This window comes from Acromyrmex echinatior, chromosome 18, assembly GCF_024713525.1.
Source record: "Acromyrmex echinatior isolate Ae372 chromosome 18, ASM2471352v2, whole genome shotgun sequence".
Lineage (NCBI taxonomy): Eukaryota > Metazoa > Arthropoda > Insecta > Hymenoptera > Formicidae > Acromyrmex > Acromyrmex echinatior.
Window position 1 is genome coordinate 442,240 of NC_141869.1, and position 23,473 is coordinate 465,712.

Here is a 23,473-nt window from a genome sequence, read left to right on the forward strand (position 1 = left end):
CGTCGGATTCATCTCGCGAGAGAATTACGAAGTGGGTTCGTCTCATCGATTAGTGTCGAAGCAACAAATAATTGCATCGCGTGTAATACGAGGTGTGTCATTCTGGATTTCAATAATTTCTCATTATCTCACTTTCGAAATTGTTTTTCTCCGTTTCCATGCAATAAAGTGTTAGTTATATCGCTTACCAATTTCTTTTTTTATGATAAATAAATCTCACTTAAATAGGAGAGATACATAGTAATATTATCATATTGTCTTATAAAAAATGAGCATCTTTTTCCTGTATATATGAAATTTTCAAAAATGCCTCATTTTTCGAAATATTCTATCTGTTATTTTCTCGAATAAAAATTTTAATAATTCTTCTATAATTAAATCTAATATTTTCACATTTATAACGAAACACTTCAAGATATTTTATTGGAATTAACTTGATAATTTATTATTAAAGTAGAGAAGTATATATTTCTCCTATAAAGAATTTGATTTCAAATTGATAAATAGAATATCTTCAAATGTTTTTCATTATGAAAATATTAGTATTAAATAGTATTTTGTTACATAAAAGCTAAAATGTAAATAAATTTGTAAATGCAATTAGACCCAATTATAACATCACTATTTTTATATAAAGAGTTATTTATGAGCAAATCATGTATATATACATATGCATATACATATACATACTCGTATATATATATATATATTTTTTTTAATATATATCTTAAAAATATCTTGAAAAGGATGTATTTCCGGAAATCTTTTGTCAAAAGAAAAACATGTTTGATCCTTTTACTCTTCAGGAAATACTGTAATATCAATACGTAGGTACCCTATCTATATAAAACAGTATGTATTAAACTTACCTGCGATCTATAGATAGAAGTAAAGAGGAAAACTTCTTATCTTCTTGTCTTAAGTTTTCTCAGAGATCTTCGCAAGGCGAAGCCGGATATAAGCTACCTTATAGTTTTTCTTTGTAATGTCTACAGTCAAAAGTCCTCTTTCGTTGGCGTGTAACCAGAAAAGTCTGATGTCCTTAAATGGCAATGGGTTAGATGGAAATCATGAAATCATAGAACGTGAAGTTGAACAGCAAAAATATCTCGAATTATGCGCGTGTTTTCGAGTCGCGTCCGTTTCGTAAATCTTTTTATTTTGCCACACTTCTCCTAGACGATTTCCTCTGCAAGTATACAAGCTGCGAGCTGTGCTGCAATCTTTTCACGACCAGTTAAACGTGTTTGTTACAAGATTATTTTGCTGTTTATAACCGAGTATCATTATATTACAATCAGGATTATATATAAAAATAATATAAATAGATACAAATGGCCAAATTTATTTTTGCAATAAATGTGATAAATTTTGAAAAAAATGTGATACTGTGATATAAAGAAAAGATAAATTAAAAATAGTTTACAAAGTAAAGGTTATGGATAGAAAGTTGAAGAATTTTAACATATATGATTGTTATGTATAATCTACATCTTTCTCGTATGATAATTTTGATGATGATTTGAAAATTCTCAAATTTTTTGTAATATCAATAAATCATCTTTAAGAAAAAAAAAAACAAAATATTTGCAATAAGAAATATTGAAATTATACAGAAATTATACTTTCCGTAATCATACTTTTGTATCATTATAATATTTGATGACCAAGATTATTTACAAAGGAACGCTTGTATACATAATTCTTCCATGAAACAATAGCAGAAACTGGAATACGGAAGAACGTATGTAAACGCTCGCGAAAAAAAAGAACAACACTTTTAATACAAAAGCTATTTTTATTCCTTTAATCTCATATCAGTCGTGAAAAATCCTTCGCTACATCCAAAGTACATACGACATGTGCAGAATCGAATACATTACGTTATACACGGTAATACAAATCGTATTGCTCAATCGTTCGGAACATCATGTGTACCTGAAACTGTGCGCGTGTGTGTATATGTGTATGTGAGTGTGTATATGTGTTTTTGTATATGTGTAAGTACGTAAATGAGTGTATATGTGCGCCTGTCCATATATGCAAGATTGTGCTGCGAGCGTCGAAGAATCGTAACTCTTCGCGGGAGTTTTATGGTCGAGAAAAGGAGGATGGTTTACGTGGAAAGAGGGAAGTGGAATGGCAGGATGGGTGGATTCGAAAGAGATCGATTCGAATGTGGCTTTAGCCCTCATTTTCTCGTGTATATTTAATGTTATTTTCTCTCTCTGTCTCTCTCTCTCTCTCTCTGTCTTTCTCATCTTTCGCTATCTTCCCGTCACATACACTTTCTCTCGATCTCATAACATAAAATATCATGATCTCCACGTTTATAAAATATTTTCCTTTTAAAATACGTTATAAAAAGAATAAATAAACAAAATCAGTTGATTGTTTGCTATCTCTGTTTCATTAATGAATAGCATTTAATCTTTTAAAACAGATATTGCCAAGCATAACGAGATTTAAATATGAAATATTAAAATATCTAAATCGAATAAATATAAATACAGTAATTTCTAATAGATGCATTTTCTATTTAAGCAAGAAATCCTATCGTCCGACGTCACTGCCCTTAACTTCTAACTGACATGCATATCCGATGGATGGAGTTACGATGAGTTTCGCCGAGCGGCTGATTAATGCATCGACGTGTGATTACATTTACTGGAAAGCATCGTAGCAGCACGTTGTGAATGCGAGGGAAGTTAATAGGACGGGTTGCCTTCCTCGTGAGATTTTCCCTGGCACGAATGTTTCACTGCGTGAGAGTCGGTGAGAGGAAAGCCGATTAATATTCACGACCGATCTCGGGACGCTAAGCCTTTATACGATGAAATTCCGCGCGTATGATTTCCTTGCGAAATTTAATTCGACCGATTTATCAGAGCGGAATTTTGTTCCTGTAGCTTTCCATCTGAAAATATTAAAAATCGCGAAAGTCATTGAAACAATCAAGAATTGTCTGTACGAAAAGATAACTCCGTTCGTATAATTTTCTCTTATGAAATACATTTCGAAAAATGTATCTCATGTCTCTTTGGATTCTCGAGGAAAATCCGGAAAAGCTTTCCGACGCGTTTCTACAAAAAAAAGCAAGATCGTTACCGAGCAAGCTCGTGACCGCGGTTATAATTAGTGCGCGCAAGCGAAAAGAAATAAATAAGAAGTAAAAAGGGATCGATGGAAAAAGAGGAATGCATTTAACTCAGACAAACCGCAAACCAGCGAATGCAATATCGCCTGCGAGCAAGATCGTTAAACTTTGCTAGTGTTTTTCTTGTTCCTGCGTTTAACCGCTCGCTCGTCAATTCGACAAAAATAAATATACACGAAGAAGGAAGCGACAGATTGCGACGATAAATTTTTATCTACGAAAAAAAAAACGAATCTCTGAAAGCATGGCCGTCGAAGTAAAAACGAAAAAAAAATCAAACTTTCTAGATTTTCTAGTTTAGATTTTTTCGCGAAAAAGGAATTGTTTCGAATGTATTTGGACTTTTATTTTCCTTTCACCAGATTTTAATCGATGCATTTTAAATATGCATGAAGCACCTAGAGAGGTCTATGAAAAATTTTTACCTATGAAAATACAATCTTAAAAAAATCAGTTCTCTTTGAAAAGTATAAAATCATTCGTTACTAATCTTTTTAATGTATAAACTGAAATGATTCTTTTTAAAAGGTTCTTCTCTAGGAAGTACATTGCATTTCCTCGTGTAATTTAACTCGATTTAATGATGTTATTTATTTAACCGCAAGCGAGGTCGTTTAAAGAAATTCTTTAAGGAAATGGCGATTACATGAAAAGGTATGAGTTTTCTAATTATTTCATTTCCGAATACTTCTCAACGTTTAAGATGCAATATTTAAATAACTAAGCAACATTTCTCCTTCTCCTACTAAGTTTAAAATATAATATATAAAAATATTAAGAAATAAAAAAAAGATTTATGTAATAAAGATTTATATAATAATGTAAGAAAACATTTTTTTTAATTTCTTATTAGAGACTAACTATAATATTTAACAGATTCAAAATTGATTAAACATTTATAAAAATTCTAAATGCCACATTTTTGCTACGTTTTTATTCCGAAAACACAGCCTAATAGGCTACCCATTCACGGCAAATTAATTGAAATTCGCAAAATTGACCGCGCGGTTTGAAGTTATTCTCGTTGGCAAGCTCGTTTAAAAAGTTCTAATTAAATGAAACAACAAATATAGAACTCCTTTTACAGAATTTCGTCAGTGCGTAAAATTACGTTCACAACTCGATATAACTTGTATTTCGACTCTGAAAGTTGGCGACTCTGAAAACGTACAATCAAATTTAAACGTATTTCGGTTATTCGTGTTTCAAATTCTATAATTGTCCTTCTTCAAAATATATTAATTCTTATATATTCCTTTTTAAGAAAAGGATTTTACAGATTCTTAATGAATTATTTTAAAGAATTTTAATTTCAATCTGTTATTTAAATTATCCGTTTTATTAATTTACTTGTAAAAATGTTTTGTTAAATTTCAACATAATCCGAAACGTTAAATTTTAATTGACTAAAGTAAACAATTTTTTAATTTCCTGGCATACTAAGAATTTCTCTTCATTTCTTGTTTCAAACATTCTCGTTTGGCCTGAAATTTCTCAAAATGTAAATAAATTACTTGCCCCGGAACAAGATGAAATATTGTTATATACGAAACTCGAAGGCAAAGACAAATTTCGAGTTACCTCGACGGCGAAGCTTAAAGGACACAGGCAGGATTCTATATCCTTGCGAGTCGCCAGACTGGAAAGCAAACACTGTTCATCCGTGAATCGCGTCGTGATTACGGCAACGGAAAGGAAACCAGTTTCCTCGTCGCCGGTACTTCTGACGATGAAAGGACCCTCCAGGACTCGATGCTTTCTCGGGGCGCACATTCTTCTGTCACATCCGACGCCAGTTATGATAATTTATCATCAACTCATCAGTGTTTTCTGAATAATTGAAATTCGCAAACTTGAACAAATATTACACTTAGTTGTAGAAACAATGCCAATTGCACGATTTTCTCCTTATTATAAGTCTATCGATGTAGATCGATCGATGATTTAAGAGGGTGAAGCCAGCTCGAATCGCATCTCGCAAAGACACCTTTAAAAAATTAACTACTTTCACCAATCCTTTTGCTGTTTAGTGTTTTTCAATGTTCGCGCCATATAATATGTATATATCTATCCGTGTTGTGTGTCTGTATATATGTATATTTATATATACGTATATGTATATAGATATACGGGGCGTCCTAGAAGAGACGTATACCATTTCAAAGAGCTGGAAATAACTTGCAAAATTTTTTTTAATAAAATAAGTAATCTAACTATAATGAAGCAACGAAGTAAGAACTATTTAAATAAATCATAATTTTTAACATCTCAACGAATAAAATTCATGTCGGACTTCTTCTTAATTCTCAAGTTTCTTAAAGTCTTGATTTTTTTTTTAATATAATTTTTGCATTAAAAAATTTTCCAAATTAAATTCTTTTAGAAGTAAATGTGCTTTTGTAATTCCTCGCTCCACAATCCGATTCTGGTATACACCGTTTTCAGAACATCCTGTACGTTCAACGGTCTCTGTACATCAGGTCGAGTGCCATGATGGCGCTTCTAATCTCGCACAATTCGCCAGTCTTAAACACCAAGTTAACATTATTATCACTACAGCAGAATCGCTACAGTTGCATCTCCACTTTAAAACGCCAGGATCGAGAGGGTCCTCAATAGAAATAAAAATGATGTATTTATTCTAAAAAAGTATAAAACACACAGAGTGCTACTGGGGAGAGTGCAAAGATGGCTTGAGCAGATTTCCGAATCACGAGCATCCCGTATCACGTATCACGTGTGGGATATAACGCTGTGTAAATCATATCGGAGTAATCCAAGAGCCATTAAGAATATATCGAAGCGACCAGATCATATCAAGTATAACACGTTAAAAAAACAATAAATTATATATTTTTTGATGTAATAATATCAAATCTGCAACACAATTTTTTTCAAATTATGTTACAAGAGATAAAGCAAATAATATATAAAAATTCTCACAAATATCCATAATATTTATAATTAACAAGGACAGTCTCCTTTTATTATTATTTTACATCGTTCGTTCATTTCGTAGTTTATAACGGACTTTGTCGCGGGATCAACATGAACAATTAAATTTAATTAATTTCATATTTTTGTAGCGCGCGGATTCCGTCGGAGGAGCCCGGCTTTGAGCACCAATCACGTTCTTGTTCGCGATGCTGAAAGCGCGCCTTCGAGATCCATGAGGCGCGTTTCACTCGATCGAGTCCGCCAAACATTTATCTATCACTTTAAGGATCAGTCACGCCATCTTGGTTCCTTTTCAACGCGACCGAACGACGTTTCTCCTTGGATCGTGTCCAAAAGACGTCGTCGTATTTCACAAGCGCGACACGCCGTTTAAATAAATCCGGTCGCCATCTTGGTGTCCGAAAAAGCACTCTCCGCATTTAAACGCGATCCGCGTAAATTTTTCGGAGTCGATTTCCCTCGAATACGCGAATGCAAAAATCACCGCGTTCTAGCGAACATCTCTGCCATCCTTCCCGGCTCTGACAAAGACTGCGCACCACAGCGACATTCGAGACATGCCTTCTGATTAATCTATTACGTCTCCATCGCCAGGACGAGTCCTTTGTTCGTGCCGTCTCGGGTGGCCCTGTTCCGCCAATCACATCCTGGACCCTGTTATTCTCCGCGAATTAATCTGGTAGTATGACGAGGACAGATTTCCTTCTTGATATCTCGTTGTTCGCTTAGGTCTCTTTATGCTTGACGCGTGGAAGAAGATTATAAAAACTATTCACAAATTTTTATGCAAATATAAATGTCGTTATTTTATTTGCTGAATCAATATGTTGAGCGAAAAAATGAGGACAGATTTTGCCTCATAATTGTAATTTCATCAGAAACACATATGAAAATGTACACACAAAGTGAAAGTTTTTTGATGAACATTTCTATTCTCAAATAAATTTTTTTATACTTGAAACGGCTAAACTAATCTAAAGATATTCAAATATTTATGCAACGTATATAAATTCTCAAAATTAAATTGTTGTCGCAAGATAAAATCTTTTTTAGCAGAAATTGGATAATAAATAATAATTACATAGTTTAATATACTTTGAAGAAAATTTGTATGATATCATAAAAATTATCACTTCTATAAAAAAAATATTAATCGTGATATTTTCCGCAGAAAAAATCAATCACAATCCTATCCTTTTTTTTCAAGATAGACCCAGTAAATAAAAAATAAGAATAAACTCGAAAAAACAAATGATACATTAATTTTATTCACGATTTAGGAATTTTATTCAGATCCAGGATACTGGAACTTCCCGCACTTCTCAGATCCGACAATTAAACTCTTGTCCGGTTCGGATTCCTCATACATCCATAGCGTCCCCTACGTAGCCTTCATCAGGACTTTCCGGATGATTCGGAGGTTGCAGCTCCTCCGCTCTCGCGGCAGCTGCAGCCGCGGCCTCGCGAGCAGTTTTGCCGAGAAGAGACCGCGGTGATAATGGAGTGGTTTCGCCTCTATAAGCCGCAGGAGGTGATGGTATAAAGGGTACTTCTGGAAAAACAGCAACTGGCGATACTGGCGACTGAATGGGCAATTGTTGTTGAATCGGTTGCTCGACCGGTTGAATTGATAGTGGTGACTGTATTGTCTGTGATTGCGACTGTTGCTGCTGTTGTTGCTGTTGATGCTGATGCTGATGTTGATGCTGATGTTGATGCTGATGCACCGGATAAGGATAACCTTCGGCGGTGTACCTAGCATCGGTTCGCGGTAAAATGGGATCATACCCCGGTGATCTTGCGAGGAATTCCGCCTCGCGCGAATATCTGGCCGCCGGCGCAGCCGCCGAGCCTGGCTCCGTCATACGTTGTCGGAGTCTAGGCAAAGTGCTAGCAGTACTAAAGGTGATCTTGGGCAAGCCAAAATTGAGCGGATAGCCATCCTGATCCAAGTAATTCATCTGTGATAGCACCGGTGGCGGCCGCAGATCGGGCTGCAATGGATACCCCGAGTCGTACTCCAAGACCTGCCGATCAACACCGCCGGCACGCTGATGATGCCGTCCGTACAACTGACCATAGCCCACCTCGGAGTTCTCGGGTACTTCATTGATTAGATCAGGTTCGGTTAAATACTTGGCAACTGGACTCGCTACTGAATACGCATCTCGATCTAAGTGATTGTTCCTGGTGTGTTCCCGACGTTCCAAAGTAGCCGCACGGTTGATCTCACGTTCAGTGTACGAGACCATCTGCTGATGTTCAAGACCTCCGATCAGACTACCGTTACCTTTCCGACAGGAACTGCTGGTAGTATCCTTCGTGATTGGTAGCACCGACTTGCTCTGCGTCACCAACGCCTTCGAATTGCGCTTCCGATCGCGACGACGCTTCTTCGCACAGTATATCACGCTACCCACTAAACAGCTCAATGCCAGAAGGGTGCCTACCAATGCGCCAGCAACAATTGCGGCTACATAACCGGAACCGGGATTGTCAGAGGGTGGCTCTACGGTGGGTTTCTCGCGAAAGAGCACACGAAGAGAAAGATTTGCCACCGCAGAACCCGCGCTGTTTTCTGCGATACAGCTGTAGGTGCCCTCGTCGAGCGACTCGACCGAGTAAAGGAACAGCGTGCTGCTCATGTTGGTCCCGCCTCGTTGTCGAATGTACCTAAAATACATGTAGAGAAACACGTTTCGAAACGAAAGAAACATAGATAAAGTTTTGTTAAAGATCTATAATATACAGAGGTTGAAAATTCGCTTACCTTGGAAATGTAGAAATACTGCTAGCCATCGAATTATTTTCGTGTTGCAGCTCGCACGGTTCTCCGTTGAACCACCAAGTAACCTTAGCAGTCGGAATCGCATGAACATCGCATCTTAAAGTGATATTCCCGCCCTCGTAAATATCTAAATGATCTTGAAGATCGATACGCGGTAGACAGGCTAATTCGTTGATCTTAAGACTCTTGATTTGTTTGCCATGTAGTCTCGCCGGGGAATCGCAGATGGGTTCAGACTCTTGCGGCGCTGCTGGGGCTGATTCCTTCAACCAGGCCTGCATTATTCTCAGTCTACAGTCACACTGCCACGGATTATTGTGAAGAGTCAATCCTCTGAGATTTCCCCCCAGCGGCAGAGTATGATCTGGCACGTAGGTGAGTCGATTGCCGTCCAATCGAAGCCACTCTAGCGACTGGAGGCCCTCAAAAGCGTTCTGCTCGATAATTTCTATCACGCACTTACTGATCTCCAAATTAGTAAGATGCACCAAACGGAGAAACGCGCTTTGGCGAATTTCCCTGATTGGATTCCCATTCAATATAAGCCTCATTAAACTTGGATAGGACGCAAACGTATCCGTAGGCACCTGTTCGATCTGATTCTCAGATAGATCGAGCTCTACTAGGCCGACCAGACCGACGAATGCCTCAGAGGCAATCTGATTAATTCGAGATTTGCCCAGATAGAGCCGTTGAAGGTTGATCAAACCAAGGGCGCGAAAGCATTCTGCTGGTAGGTTGACCAGATGATTGCCTGACAGGTCGAGTACCTGCGTCTCCTCTCGAGCACCCTGCGGTAATCCTTTGAGATCACGGTTCGCACATTCAACCCATTCCTTCCCGCCTTTCCACTTGCACGCACACATGCTCGGGCAGTCCTCCGCCGCGTTTGTTCCCCAGGACAATAGCAGCAACATCGTGCTGAAGAGGGCAGCCCTCCAACGCCAGACCAGTACGATCAAGCACATGGTGCTCTCTCATCAGGCAACAAACCCTCCCGTTTTCTTCCTCGTCCTCTCGTGATCGAATCCCTCCGTTCCTATCGCATTTTTCGTTGACCCACCACCACCACGTGCGCTGGCCCTTCAGCGTTGCTGAAGAGAGACTGCGGTGCTTCGATCGAATCGATGCAGAGGTGAGTGCACGACTGCTTGCGAAATCATCAGCTCGCAAAATATCGAGAGGTGGATCTCTGCAACAATAACACGAACAAGCAGATAAATAACAATGCACTTTGGATGAAATAAATGGTTATAAGAATACGCGAGCTCGGATCTAAAATACTTTGCCGAAGACTCGAAAGTTCACAGACCAGTTCGCAGAATAATTTTACTAAATTAAAAATTAATTCACCGATAGATCCGAATGGTTAGATCTTAAAAGCACTCGTAAATGTAAGTTGTTTCAAGAAAGCCATTTTTGCGTGTAAAATTTTTATCAGCTTCATGTACCGACGACAATCGATTACGAGATTTTGCTCTCCCGAAGGTTTTTCCACGAACGAAAGAACTATTAGGAGTCTTCGGCTGGATCAGAGCTTCTTTCAAGAAAGTCTCGTGGAAAAACAGTCACCATCGCGGTATGGAAACTGCCGAATCCTCAGTAAGGTGATCCCCGAGGGTTTTCAGTTTTCAGCGTAGAGAGGGGAGAGGGGACGGGAGTGCACAGAGCGCAGGTTGAGAGCGGATAATAAATTCCATGAAGAGGGTGTATATCCCGGAGAGGAGGCAAGGATGTCGCGAGGAGAAACACTCCCCATATCAGGATATCGGAATATCGAACGCGTTCGTGCAGCGTGGCATGCAAACCTTCCATTCCTCTCGTGGCTTTATCCCGAAGATGCCCAGTGAGAGGAAACCTTTCTCCATCGAGGAATGCAAAGGGAAGAGGCCTGAAGGATATTGCCGATCTCGTACGTTTCGAATCCAATATCAACTGACCCTCGTCGTAGTCACCGCGTGAGTTGCAATTTTTTTCTATTGCGTCTTTAAAATCGCTGCCGAAAGCGGCATTGGAAAACGCAAACCGCGCAGATACTATCGACGCACTAGTCGACAGTTCTCGTAATATCACGTGTTGCATATAATTTGTACTATCGTATTGTACTATATAGAAGAAGTATTTCTATTCCTATTGTAATTTACTACATATTTAAGTTTAATTGCGACTACTGCACAAATATATGTATATAGATAAAATGTAAATCGAAAAGGTGAAAACCTAAGATACAAATTTCTTTGTAATTTATGCAGAATCGATTCAATGTAATATGTATTAGATCTGATGTACATATATGTATGTTCGTATACGCTGTATATGTTATATAATTATAAGATCACTGATTTTTTTTTGTAACTCTATAGAATTATCCTGTATATAAATTCAAATTACGATTATTTTGTCGGATCACGTTCTTTTCAATACGTGCTTGCAAATTACCGTCGAGCTACTTTCTGCCTCTATGCATACCTGATGCTGTGTAAACGCAAACTCGCATAAATGGCGAAACAACGCGCGCGGAAAAATGTGAGAAGACATAAAAAAATGATGGTGTGCGACACGGAAGATTCATTCTTTCGCGTTCATTCGCATTCGTTTCTTCGTTCCACTTTCTTGTGCTCGCCTTCGCGGTCTCGTTTAGTCGGCAAACGTTTTCATCGGGACGCGAAATGTCGAACCCAGAGGGTTGAAAATAGCCCCCGGTAAACCATCGGCGTTCGCTCTGGGCGCGCGAAAAAGGGCCCTTAAAGGCGCTCCTTTAAAATTGCACCGGCGTCTCGTGGCCGGCAGTAAATATCGAATGCGAAACGGAGAAATACGCTTCTTTTTCCATCGCTCGAAATGGAAATGAGAATGAAAAAGAACTGAAAATGAAAAAGTCGAGTATCGGGCGAAGGTTTGGGTAGATACGCATTTTAACTTTTCAACAGACGGTTTTCCTTCGGATGTGAAAAAAATTTAATATTTTATACCAATTTATTTTTATACGCAAAACTCATTAGTCTCTCGTATTAACTTCAATAAAAATATCATTCGTTTCTGAAAAAAAAAACATACTAATAAAAATGAATAATTTTAAATGAATAATTTTAACAGATTTTAAGAATAGATTAAATGACATCTACGATCATTAAAACCGTAATGATAATGTCTCAATTAAATGCAACAATCATGCCAAGGATTTTAGTAATTGTCACCACTATTCTGGCGAGAGGAAATATTCGCAAAATGCTCTCGAAGAAATGCTTTTCGCTGGCGAAATGGAAACGAGGCGAAAGAGACGAAAAGTTAAACAGCACTGAAAGCATCCATCCGAGATGGTAAATCGTCATTTTAAATCATTTTAAATATTATGTTATCAGCAGAGGAATAATCCGAATAATACATTTGTAACAATTGAAACGTACGCATTAACTTAAAAATCTTAAATTGAAATCTTGAAATGTTCTCTTATATTTGCGCACAATGGAAGTGATTATCAAAATAGCCCGTTCATCACTTTTTCTCAAACTTTTTCATAGGGGATAAACTTGAATTTTTTAACAATTTGAAATTGACACATAAAGTACATTAATTTTACAATACTAAAACTGTCTATATATTATAAATCATAACTAAATAATTAATACGCAAATAACCGCAGCAAATCAATTTTAACAACTATTATACGATTACACTGTGACATTTACAACTAATGAATAGTCGAGCGACTATCGATTATGGTAGGGTATCTCTCGGAGAACCGTCACGTCACGTGTGAAACACGGTGGGAATAATTTAATTGACATCGACCTCCGTTTAATTACCGAGAAACAAGGGGATTGCGCAAAGAGAACAGATAGTGAGAAAGATGAAGAGAGTGAAAAAAGATTGAACAAGAAAGGGAATGAGAAATAGGAAAAGAGAGAGAAAGAGAAAGAAATTACGAAATTGTTTTTGAATATTATTTGAACCTCATATGGAAGAATTAAAATCACGTATTACTTTTCAGACCGCATTCGATATTTTCGTCTTTAACTTAGGAACGCAGCAAAAAGCTACAAGGACAAGAATTTTCTTCAATCTTTACATCGATCATCTCCAACCAGTCGAGAACATTTAAGAGCGGATAGATATATTTAATTACTTGTTCAGAAGATGTGTTGAGAAATCAATTTATCGACTATTAATAACCAAGAAAACAATAAAAAGAGTAAAAATATTTATACGGATATCTCGATTGTATTTTATCCTTTCAAGTTACAAGAGCTATGCCGAGCCGCACTGTTTTTCTTTCATAAACGCTTTAGAACACAGAAATTGTAGAACTTAATCTAATAACATAATAAACTTAATATCAAGTGTTGTACGAGAAAATACAACGGCTGAAATAAAAATTGCGATATCTTGTGCGCGATTGTTCCTTAAAGTTCCTTGAGACCGAGACTCTTCCGTCTCCTCAAGCATGTTCGGAACCCCTTGGCCTTCTTATTTCCTGCCTCTTCAGGCGGGGTAAAGGCAAGCAGTCTTTGGTACCTTCATTCTCGACTTACAGCGTGACTTACAAAGGCTCGAGATCGAGTAGGCGAGTACAGCCCCTTCCCGACTCAACCTCGTGATCGTGAAAATAAGTTAACAGATAGGTAAATTTGTCGATACAATTGCTGGATATTGATCAAAAATACATAAGGAAAAATTGAGATAGAATAGAATATCCTCTCACAATTGTTCCGCAAATGTTATCGAGAAAGATTCGAAATTAAAGATAAGTATGTATATCATATTATAAATATTTTCAAAAATTAAAATTTATGTGTCTGTAGAAGTGGAGTCATCAAATTTTTAATTAATGTTACCTATTATAGTGTTTGTTCTACAACTGTATGTCTTAGCTATTAAATTTAAAACTGCTTTAACTGGAGTCTGATAAAGTACATATTCGCTGTTTGTTCTTTATTTATAACCAGAAGAGAAGTAATGTTGTTATTTATTTATAATCAGAAGAAGAGTAAGAGGTACCATGAGGATTATAACTTAGAAGTAAAACTTATGGCGAATTTACTGTTTCTCAAAGTTTATGTCATAAATGACTTATAAAGATAGTCCGTCATGACGGTACTAATTTTTGTAAAACTGCGTCTGTTCAATATTAAATTTGATAGCCAAGGAATAGAGTTGATATGATGCAAGGCATCCAGTATTATAATAGGATATAATTAAAAATGTTGTAATAAATTCTAACAACATTTAACTATGACTTTAAGAATTTTTAATAGTAAAGTCTCTGAAGAGAGATTATATAATAAAATGCAGTCAAGCGCGTGAGTTTTTATAAATTATATAAGATATTTCAGAAAATATTCTACATCCGTTACATAAGCAACTGTACACTAGCTGTTATGAATATAATTATCTTTCAATTTTATATATAATTTATAATTCAATATAATTATCTTATCAATTTAATTCGTGATATTAGTGGGTAGTTTAGTAGAGTTAGCGTTTTTAAAACCGAAAAATCATTTCGGCGCGCGTTTCTGAGGATTACATACATTGTAAGGGAGAGACCGAAGCTAATAGACTCATTTTTCAGTTTCGAATTTTTATAGACGAAATTAAGAGATTTATCGAAAAAATAAATTCTACACTAGTTATTATATATACATTTGACTATCTAATAATATTTTAATAATAAGGGGAAATTGCACTTACTATAATATCTAAGTAAAAATCAAATATCTCAGACAATCATATATACGATTGTAAAACAAAAACTTTAAGAATAAAAATATTTACTTAAGTGTATGATTTTTTTAAATTGTGGCATAACTTCTATCATAGATGTGTTTGCAACAAGATGTTACAGCAAACTTAATGGCATTCGTTGCTACGTGCTTAGCGCAGTTTACACGTATCTCGCGTGTTTTGTTTTTAATGTAGCCTCGATTACATCTACTTACCCCTATAGTCAACTGACCCCGGTCTTCCCTATATAAATTCACAAGAACCATACGAGCATTTGAGATCCAGTTAGACCATTTAAGGCTTTGATTTCTAGTTTGTGTTATCACACATATACGATCCTATAATATATTATATTGTTGACAATTATCTTTCCTTTGCGAAAATATCCCGAATGACTTTTCCGCTACTAAAACATCGGCTATGTTAATTCAATTAACTATGATTAGCTTTTATTCCTTTGAGAGTAGCAGAAAAAGCACCCAATGATAGGGAATTGTATTTTAATGTCATTCGAATCCGATCTAATCGATCCTTCAAAAGTATCAGAATTGAAAGAGACTTCATCTTTAGCTTATAATGCAATAAGTCTATGATAATACAGAAGAGAAAAGAAATAAAATCATATCATCAAGTATATATCGCATTTAATTAACTTATTTAATGTCGACCTTTTAGTTTCATTATTCGAGTTAAGAAAAAACTCACATAACGTTACATAACTTGAGTCATGCATATTTAAGTCGTGTATGCTGTGTGTATATTTTCTTGTATGCGCCATATTATAAACATTTTTATTTTAAAAAGCACAACAGACATTCCATAGTTTTTATTTTTATTTTCTTTTTAAACTCAATAAAGTAACTTCCATTACGTGATGCAAGAAAATACGCATATCCGAACTTTTTCTTTCCTTTCTCGTTAACACGAAGCCGCTTCAACGAAGTGTAGAATTACTGAGCGTCACGATCGATCAGTCACAAATCGAACGGCGAATTTGATCCTTACCTCCCATCTCACCCTTCCTTTTGTAGCGACCCTTCTCCAAGCTCTCGGACACATTTCTCCCTTGCTTTGACAGACCCCTGTTAGGTAAATACAAATTTTCAACATGGAAAATTTCACTAAATTTGAATAGCACTGAACCCTCGTTGTGACAAGATACGAAAGATAAAAGACTTACGGTTCTTGGTCGCCTTTTTTTTTTCTCAACAAAGGAAGATATTTGTCCTCTTTTTATTATGACGTTTTATTCGTTTATATAGCAGTTTAGTTTATAATTTATTCTTTTTCAGTTATATTATTTATTTTATTTTATAACTTTGACGAATTATCGAAATGATCGACAAATTCTCTTCTCGTCAGTAACAAATCAGACTTGAAATTGCAGTTCGGGATATAATCACATCTCGATTTCCATTTCTAGTCGAACAGTCCACCATGGGAATCGATGGCGTCGAAATAACGCGCAGTGATATTTTTTTTCAACTCGCTCCGGCGGAGCACAAAATTACCGAATACCGTAATCGATGCGCCGCGAAAACGCGTCCGACTTTTTCCACCGTCTTCCACCGAGAGAGATCTGGAAAGTAACGATCCCGGGGCGCCACGAGGAGCACCGTCTATTTTTCTTCCTTCCGCGAAGTCGGGGAAATAAAGGGCCAAATGCCTCGTCGACGACAAGCCGCCGATAATGTCCGCAAACGCGAATCGAGCGACGGATACCCGTGTAATAAATCACGAATATACAGGCTGATCCAAGAACGAAAAACTCGCGTATTTTCTCGAAATCGCAAACTGTAGAAATGAAACTGACCAGAACGACGATAACATTCGACGGCGAACCTGTCGACAGTTTATCGCTTATAAAAGAAGCTGTTAAAGAAAGTTAAGTTTCCAAACTGTAAAAATATAAGAAAACTTTCATTTTAATTTTGAGATTGATTTAAGCTTAAATAAAATATACTTCAGTTTGAAATGTGATTAACAAAATGTTTAGCACGTTAAACATTACAGAAAGTATTACAGAAAAATATTTCGTTTTGCCGTCGATGCCATCATTGAAGACGTGATATGACCGATAATTACCGTAAAATTAAACAAGACCTCAAACTAATGTAGACGCGAATTATCAGTTAATTGTTTTGAAAACATCGTTCGTTAAGGGCAACGGGCGCCAACGTCGCAATCGCGTTCGAATGCCTTGCAAATAGGCATTATGTTACGCCCGTAATTGCTCTAATAACTATGGCTAATAGAGATAATAGTGCATCGCTGATTTTACCGTTATTTACTGGTAGGTCCAGAACGACCACACAACAACTGACACACGACACCGGCTCGTTGTCGTTAACGTCGTGGGCTGATATTTCGTTTAAATCAAAATTAATTTAAACTAATTGCCACGGAATTGCAAATATATATTCATATATTATATATTCTCTTTCCTTGATACGACGCATCAATAAATGCACGCCTCACGGAATGTTCATAAACACAAATAACTGTCGTGAAACTCGCGTTATGAAACGGAAGTAAAATAACTATGTAAAATAAATATGTATTTGAATGATTTAACATTATATAACGTAGAATTTATGATATCATGGCATACATTTTATATTTAACATTATGACATATTATAAATGCTGATTTTATCTCTAACATTAAAAATATATTCTATTTTTATAAAAATAAGAAAAGAAGAGACGCAATATTTTTATATATTCGCAAACGGATGCTTAAATTTAACATATCTATTCGATTTAGAATAGGCTATTTTTCACGAATATGAAGAAACTGATTTAATCTTAAAGCACCTCATAAATCATCCCTTCCCGTCTCTCGAATCGTGGAATTTCAAGCCGTCTTTCCGCGATCTTATTTGGGTGATCAAAAGCGGACGCGTGACATCCGGCGGCAATCACTTTTAACGGGACTCGCTCCGTCGAGCCATGAAATTACTGAATCATCATTGAACCATCCTTCGCTTTTGCGGCTACTGGTCCGGGGAAAGGATCTGGCAGTGGAAAGTGGAATGGCACTACGAGGTCGACGCATTTCCCTATTACGTGCGTCGTTGGTCCTTTCCGCGAGCTGAATCGCCAAACAGCTGCAGCATCGGCGGCGGCGGCGGCGATGACGACGACGACGACGACGACGACGACGCTTGACGTAGCTCGACGTTAAGCCGACGGCGAATATCGTCGACGTCTGAAAATTCGTGCGGACGTAACTCGCTGCGGAATCTGCCATCAGGCGGAGCTTACGAGATTTAATGCGCCCGTTAGTCGGCGTAGATGCAATTTAATCTGACCCGCCAGCGGTCGCGTTGTGAGAGCTGAGGACGGATCATAAAATGATGAAATGTGCACCTTTCTCGGTTCCTTTCTCTCTCTCTCTCTCTCTCTCTCTCTCCCTCCTCCCCTCTCTCTCTTCCTATATCTTGCGCAAGTTATCGATTCAGTAACTATCCTCGGAAATGCATTAGGAAACCGGATATCGTTCCTGGTAATCCAATAGAGGAGTGAAACAGAAATCTACGAAATTGTTTCGCGTAGAAATTAATTTATTTCTCATATAAATACTCGCACGTTTATTGCACAACAAAGTTATCTAGGTTGATACGTGCAACTTTTTATTCGTTTAACAACATATTATAATAATTGTCGGCATCACATCATAATAACGGGGCAAGTTTACGTCCCACAAAATTTCAGACGGAGACTTCGTTATTTTCAGCCGACTACTTCGTTATTTTTTACTACGAGCTGCTTGTTACTCTCTTAATGAAAAATGTTAACGTCGCCAAGACCTTTTAAATTAGCGTCGTAATTAGTCGACGTGCACGTTTTTGTCCGCGAATACAAGTTTTCGTGTTCCGACAAAATTCGTGAACGGTACGTCGGCTTGTTTTGTGCTCATCTCGTCGACGAAAATGACATTCCTCTCACACGCCGCTTTTTCATTTTCGGTTTTGCGTCAGTAACATGGACTTGCATTTTTCTCAACATCGCCGATACAGTTTACAGTAAATTATAATTAATTTCGAGTCACCGAGTGTTTGTATACTTTTCATGTATTGCTCCCACGATTTTTAAATTTAAAAAAGCATTTTAATTTAATCGACTTAGGCTATAAATAAAATCCCAAAGGACGTATGTAGTTAAACCTCGAGCAGCCTTTGAATGCAAACATGGCCGTCGGATGCTGTCAACGCTTTTTCTTTCATTGTCGCCATTTTACGATCGCGAACATCCCCTCATCCCCTCATCCTGGATTCGACGTCTCCCACAGGAGACGACGAACGACAATAAGCGACTCGGGACGGCAAACTAGCGAGCAACAATACGAGAGGTGCCTGTCTCGCGGTCGGTTGTATTTCAACGAGATTACGAGGCCGCGATGCAAATATGGCGGAACATATACGACGTGTGAAATATGCAGCCGGATGCAAACAGCTTCGCCGCAAAGTCTGACCGAATCGCCTCTACGGAGATTATTCGAGGTAGCGAAACTTCGTTCGCGGGTGAAATTTCGCCTGCGGCGTCATCATTCCCTAATATACACAGAGATCACATAGCGACTTCCCGAAAATGGTCTCGCATTCAACTCGAATTCAACTCGAATCGCCGAGATATACCCCTCTTTTTCGTCACATTTCTAAAATTCAATATGTATGCCATTATATTATACCATTCCCATAATAAATGCTTAAATAACGGAATATTAAAACTACCACTAGATACAAACATCGGACAGAGGATATAACGAATATCGCATGGCCAATGGTATGACTAAAATATTTCACCAAAAGTCGAAACAACCACAGAGGAACATGGAAATATTTGGAAGAACCAATACGTTTACCACGTATAGGGAGAGAGCGATACGTCTCGTCGAAAGGGCGGTGAAAAAGGGTAGGAAAGGGGGAATACGAGAACATATCACACGCCGTTTGTTGTGCGCCACGTCGCGTCGTGCCGGCGCGGCGGTGTAAACGGGGGGGCGAAAGGGGTGTACGGGGGAATTGTAGGGGTTGGAAAACTCAAAGCGGAGGCGCCGCGACGCCGTGCTTCTGGCCAGCCGACGCCCCGCTGCTGGAAAAAAAGAAAAAGATACAAAAAGGAACAAGGAATCAAAAACCACGTCGCCGCGCGTGCTACAATGGGTGTTACGTTTGCAACAATTTGCGAACGTTCAATATTCGGAAAATTGTATTTCGGTATTCGAAAATTGTATTTTATATATTTAATTCGTCAAAGAGAAAACCAGACAAAGAAACTATGTATACAATCCAATCTATGTATACAATCAAGCTAAAGATCAGCGACAGCTGATAAACTATTTCTTCAACTTGTGCGACGCCAACGCACGTCATGTCGGACAATCGAGAGTCTCTGAAAGGTGTAATTAATCTTTAATCGCTCCAAGAATTCACTCATTCCTTTGCACGAGATGATAGTTAACAATGTAATTTTAATAAATGAATCTCGTAGCTTACACGTAACTAAGTGTGCCGTTGGGAAACTGCCACGAACGTTGTCGCGCGGACTTTGTCAATTTTCATATTGATTTAAATGAGGAAGTACAGGACGGCAGCTCAACTTGCCAAGCTTCTCCTGCGAGCTTAATACTGAAAGTCTCTAAGCTCTTAACGGAACATCGTCGGTTGGTAACTACTTGCGTCATTGGAATAATCTGCCGCACGATACATTACGCAGACGTTATAAAGACATCTTACATTAAATATTATATGAGATATCTACTGATGACGAATATATATATATGTAGTAAATGACAAAAAATATCCATTAAAGAAAACAAATTGTGGTTTTCAAGAACATTGAAAGCAAGAACTAAATGCTCACGTTTGAATAATGCTCGTTCACCCTACGAACGACCTCTGCTCGTAGAAGCACTCTCTCGGGTAAGAGCTATTGATTTCTTGGCAAACAACACGAAGAAAAGCTGTGCGGCTAGCCGAACGCAACACACTGCTTGCGTTAATGGCAGCTTGTGTGCTACTTTCGACTAATCGATTCTGCAGAAGAATAGACGAACGCGTGTGTGAACGAAGGGCTGAATGGTCTGTGTACCAACTTCGACTGATTACTCCGTTTCTAATTCGTCTGAGTGGATGGAGCGTGCAGATGTCTAAAACCGCGAGATCTTGCCTTACACTCGCTGCAATTTCATCGAGCATCTCGTGAAAAGTTCAACATGTGCTTTTTAAATTGCGAAACTATCCGTAATGTACTCCTTAGAATTTAAAAAGATCATAGACTTTTGTTGCAAATCTATTTGTTATATATTTTCGAGTTGTGCAGATATTAAAATTGAAAGAGATCATAAAATAGCGAAGTATAATTTATTAATTTATGATAACACGATATCTCAGCCACGGCGGTGATTTCCCATTGGTAAAAGAAAAATTAAATTATGATTTCAATCGATTATTAAACTGAATTTAAACTTTGTTAAGCTATTATTTTTTAATTTGTGATGAATAAAGCTTGTACTGAATTTGAATGACTTCGAAAGTTAAAAATAGAGCGACATGACTTGACTAAACATATTTATATTTAAATCAATATTTAGATAAATTTTAGTTAAGATTCATGTTTCTCTTCCGAATATTTCGCTATAGCATAATTAATAACACGCTGATTAACACACTATATATTTAGTAATTGCACACATTACGCACAAGACAAGTTACAAAACTCCTCGAACGCTCAGAAAGATAAAATCACGCGGAAAAATCTATCTGTTGCAGCAAAAATGCGTAACAAAAGAATTTTGCGTAAAATATTAATATAGACTAGCGCTTTCAAAATGTCTCGTATATCGTCTTTGTTAGTATAATCCTACTTTATGCACTATGCCATGATTGAAGACTCAATAAAGGCAGAACGCCTCAATAAAGGTGGAAAGATAAAAAGTTTTACCTCAATGACCAAGTCCTGGCGAAATGATCCGCCATTTCATAGTCTTCATAGCCAGCCGAACAACATTGTTTTTTCTTCCATACAAACGCTTGTTATTTACGGTGTAACAAAGCAAATTACAAATCCCCTTTGATTTATCTCGGACAGGAAGAAAGATCAACAGGCACCTCGCGAAAGAACGGCTCCCATTACTAATAAGTGCAAATAGACACTATCATTATTGAAATTTATAGAAACAGGTAACGTATCTTATCCGTTTTCTATGCAGAAAGTTCAAAATATGTACCGATAAATACATATTGTAACATATATTTGTTTATGTATATCAACTGGCCAATATCCACTTGCTCAATTATATGAGAAGCGAGTTTCATGTTTTTATGTGTTTAAAACGGATGATTCTTATTTCTATTCGAATTTCTGACATTTTTAATTTTATTGCTGTTATCAGGATGTTAAATGGATAATTTCTTAACAGAAATTCATCTATGAATTTTAAAAAGGAATTGGCTGTGAAAGCTAATTGATGATGTAGCGATCGTGGCACAGAATTCGTTACACATGTCTGCTATCTATACCAAAAATTCGGCTTCACATCCAGAACACAAAATGATTTTATTTGATCATTATCTCTCGGAAAATAATGGCAAGAACATCTTTGTTATGATAATCTCTCCTAACAGACCATTTATAATCAGCGTTAAAAACTGTAGATCTTACTATCAGCGGATATATGCAAAAGAGACCATCACGTCTCTGAGAAGAGACTATGGACTTACAAAGAAGAAACTATATAGGGTGAAAGCTATATAGAGTAAGGTTGCCGAAATCGCACTTTTCATTTAAAGGCTCATAACTCTAAAATTATGAAGAATATTCTTAAATTTAATAGCACAATAAACTACATTTTTTTTCCCTTTCTTATGTAATTTTTTCATAATTTTTTTGTGTTATTATAACGTTTAAAATAAGGATTTTTTCAATATAGTACGATTTTGGCAACGAAAAAATTCATTGCCTAAATCACATCATATCAATATTTCTCATTTAAAACATTATAATAATGAAAAAAATTTTTAAATTACATAAGAAAAGGAAAAAATTGTATTTTATTATGCTGTTAAAAACTTAAGAATATATTTTTCATAATTTCTGAAACACATAATTTCAAAAATTAATTTAAGGAGTTTCTATGTGAAACAAAATAAACACTTGGTAGATTTATAATATACATTTTATAATAATAAATGAAATAAAAATGTAAGAAATGGAAAAATATTAAGTAATGCGAATTAAAAAGTTAAATTGTGATGCAATTTAAGAAACACGCGCACACGTACACGCACACACACACTAGAGCATTTTTAACACTTTTATTTATATAATCTTTAAAAAAATGTAAGGCAAACTTTAATCTAATTAATTTAATTTTAATAATATTCTAAAATACAACAAATAATCAAAACTTAGATTATTTAACTTATATTTTCTATAATTCTGCTATGAAATACATAAAAAATAGCAACACTATCACGATTTTTTTATTTATGTAAATAACAACACTCCTATTGCACTTCATGTCACGAGTTTAACGGAGTAGCGTTGAAGTATATGTAATTCTTAAAAGCACACAATAGAAACAGGCAATAACAGATTTCAACCCATCAAAAATCATGTACCAATACACAACATATGCACTATCAATTGAGCTTAACAATTGTTTGACAAAAGTAACAATGAAATCCGAGCAATTATATGATACCTAGAGTATAAAATCTACGTATCTAGAATCGAAAGAAAAATCTGTAAATACCCTTAAATATTTCTTTCATAGATCCTAAAACAAATAATTTTCGTGTGAACCTACGAATACGAATACGAGGATCTAATAGTATCCAG

The 23,473-nt window shown here is 36.7% G+C and overlaps 1 protein-coding gene across 2 annotated transcripts in view; it reads right to left on the reverse strand.

The window, feature by feature from the left end:
• Positions 1–1,778: 1,778 nt before the first annotated feature.
• The window catches only part of LOC105150523 (uncharacterized), a 113,925-nt gene continuing 92,230 nt past the window's right edge, over positions 1,779–23,473 (reverse strand). For both annotated transcript variants that reach the window (XM_011063664.2, XM_087415469.1), the window contains 2 exons: positions 8,886–10,095; positions 1,779–8,788 (listed from right to left, as the gene is read on the reverse strand). In XM_011063664.2, coding sequence (XP_011061966.1) covers positions 7,477–8,788; positions 8,886–9,871 — 2,298 coding nt within the window. In that variant the 5' untranslated portion in view covers positions 9,872–10,095 and the 3' untranslated portion in view covers positions 1,779–7,476. The remainder of the gene's footprint in view (positions 8,789–8,885; positions 10,096–23,473) is intronic.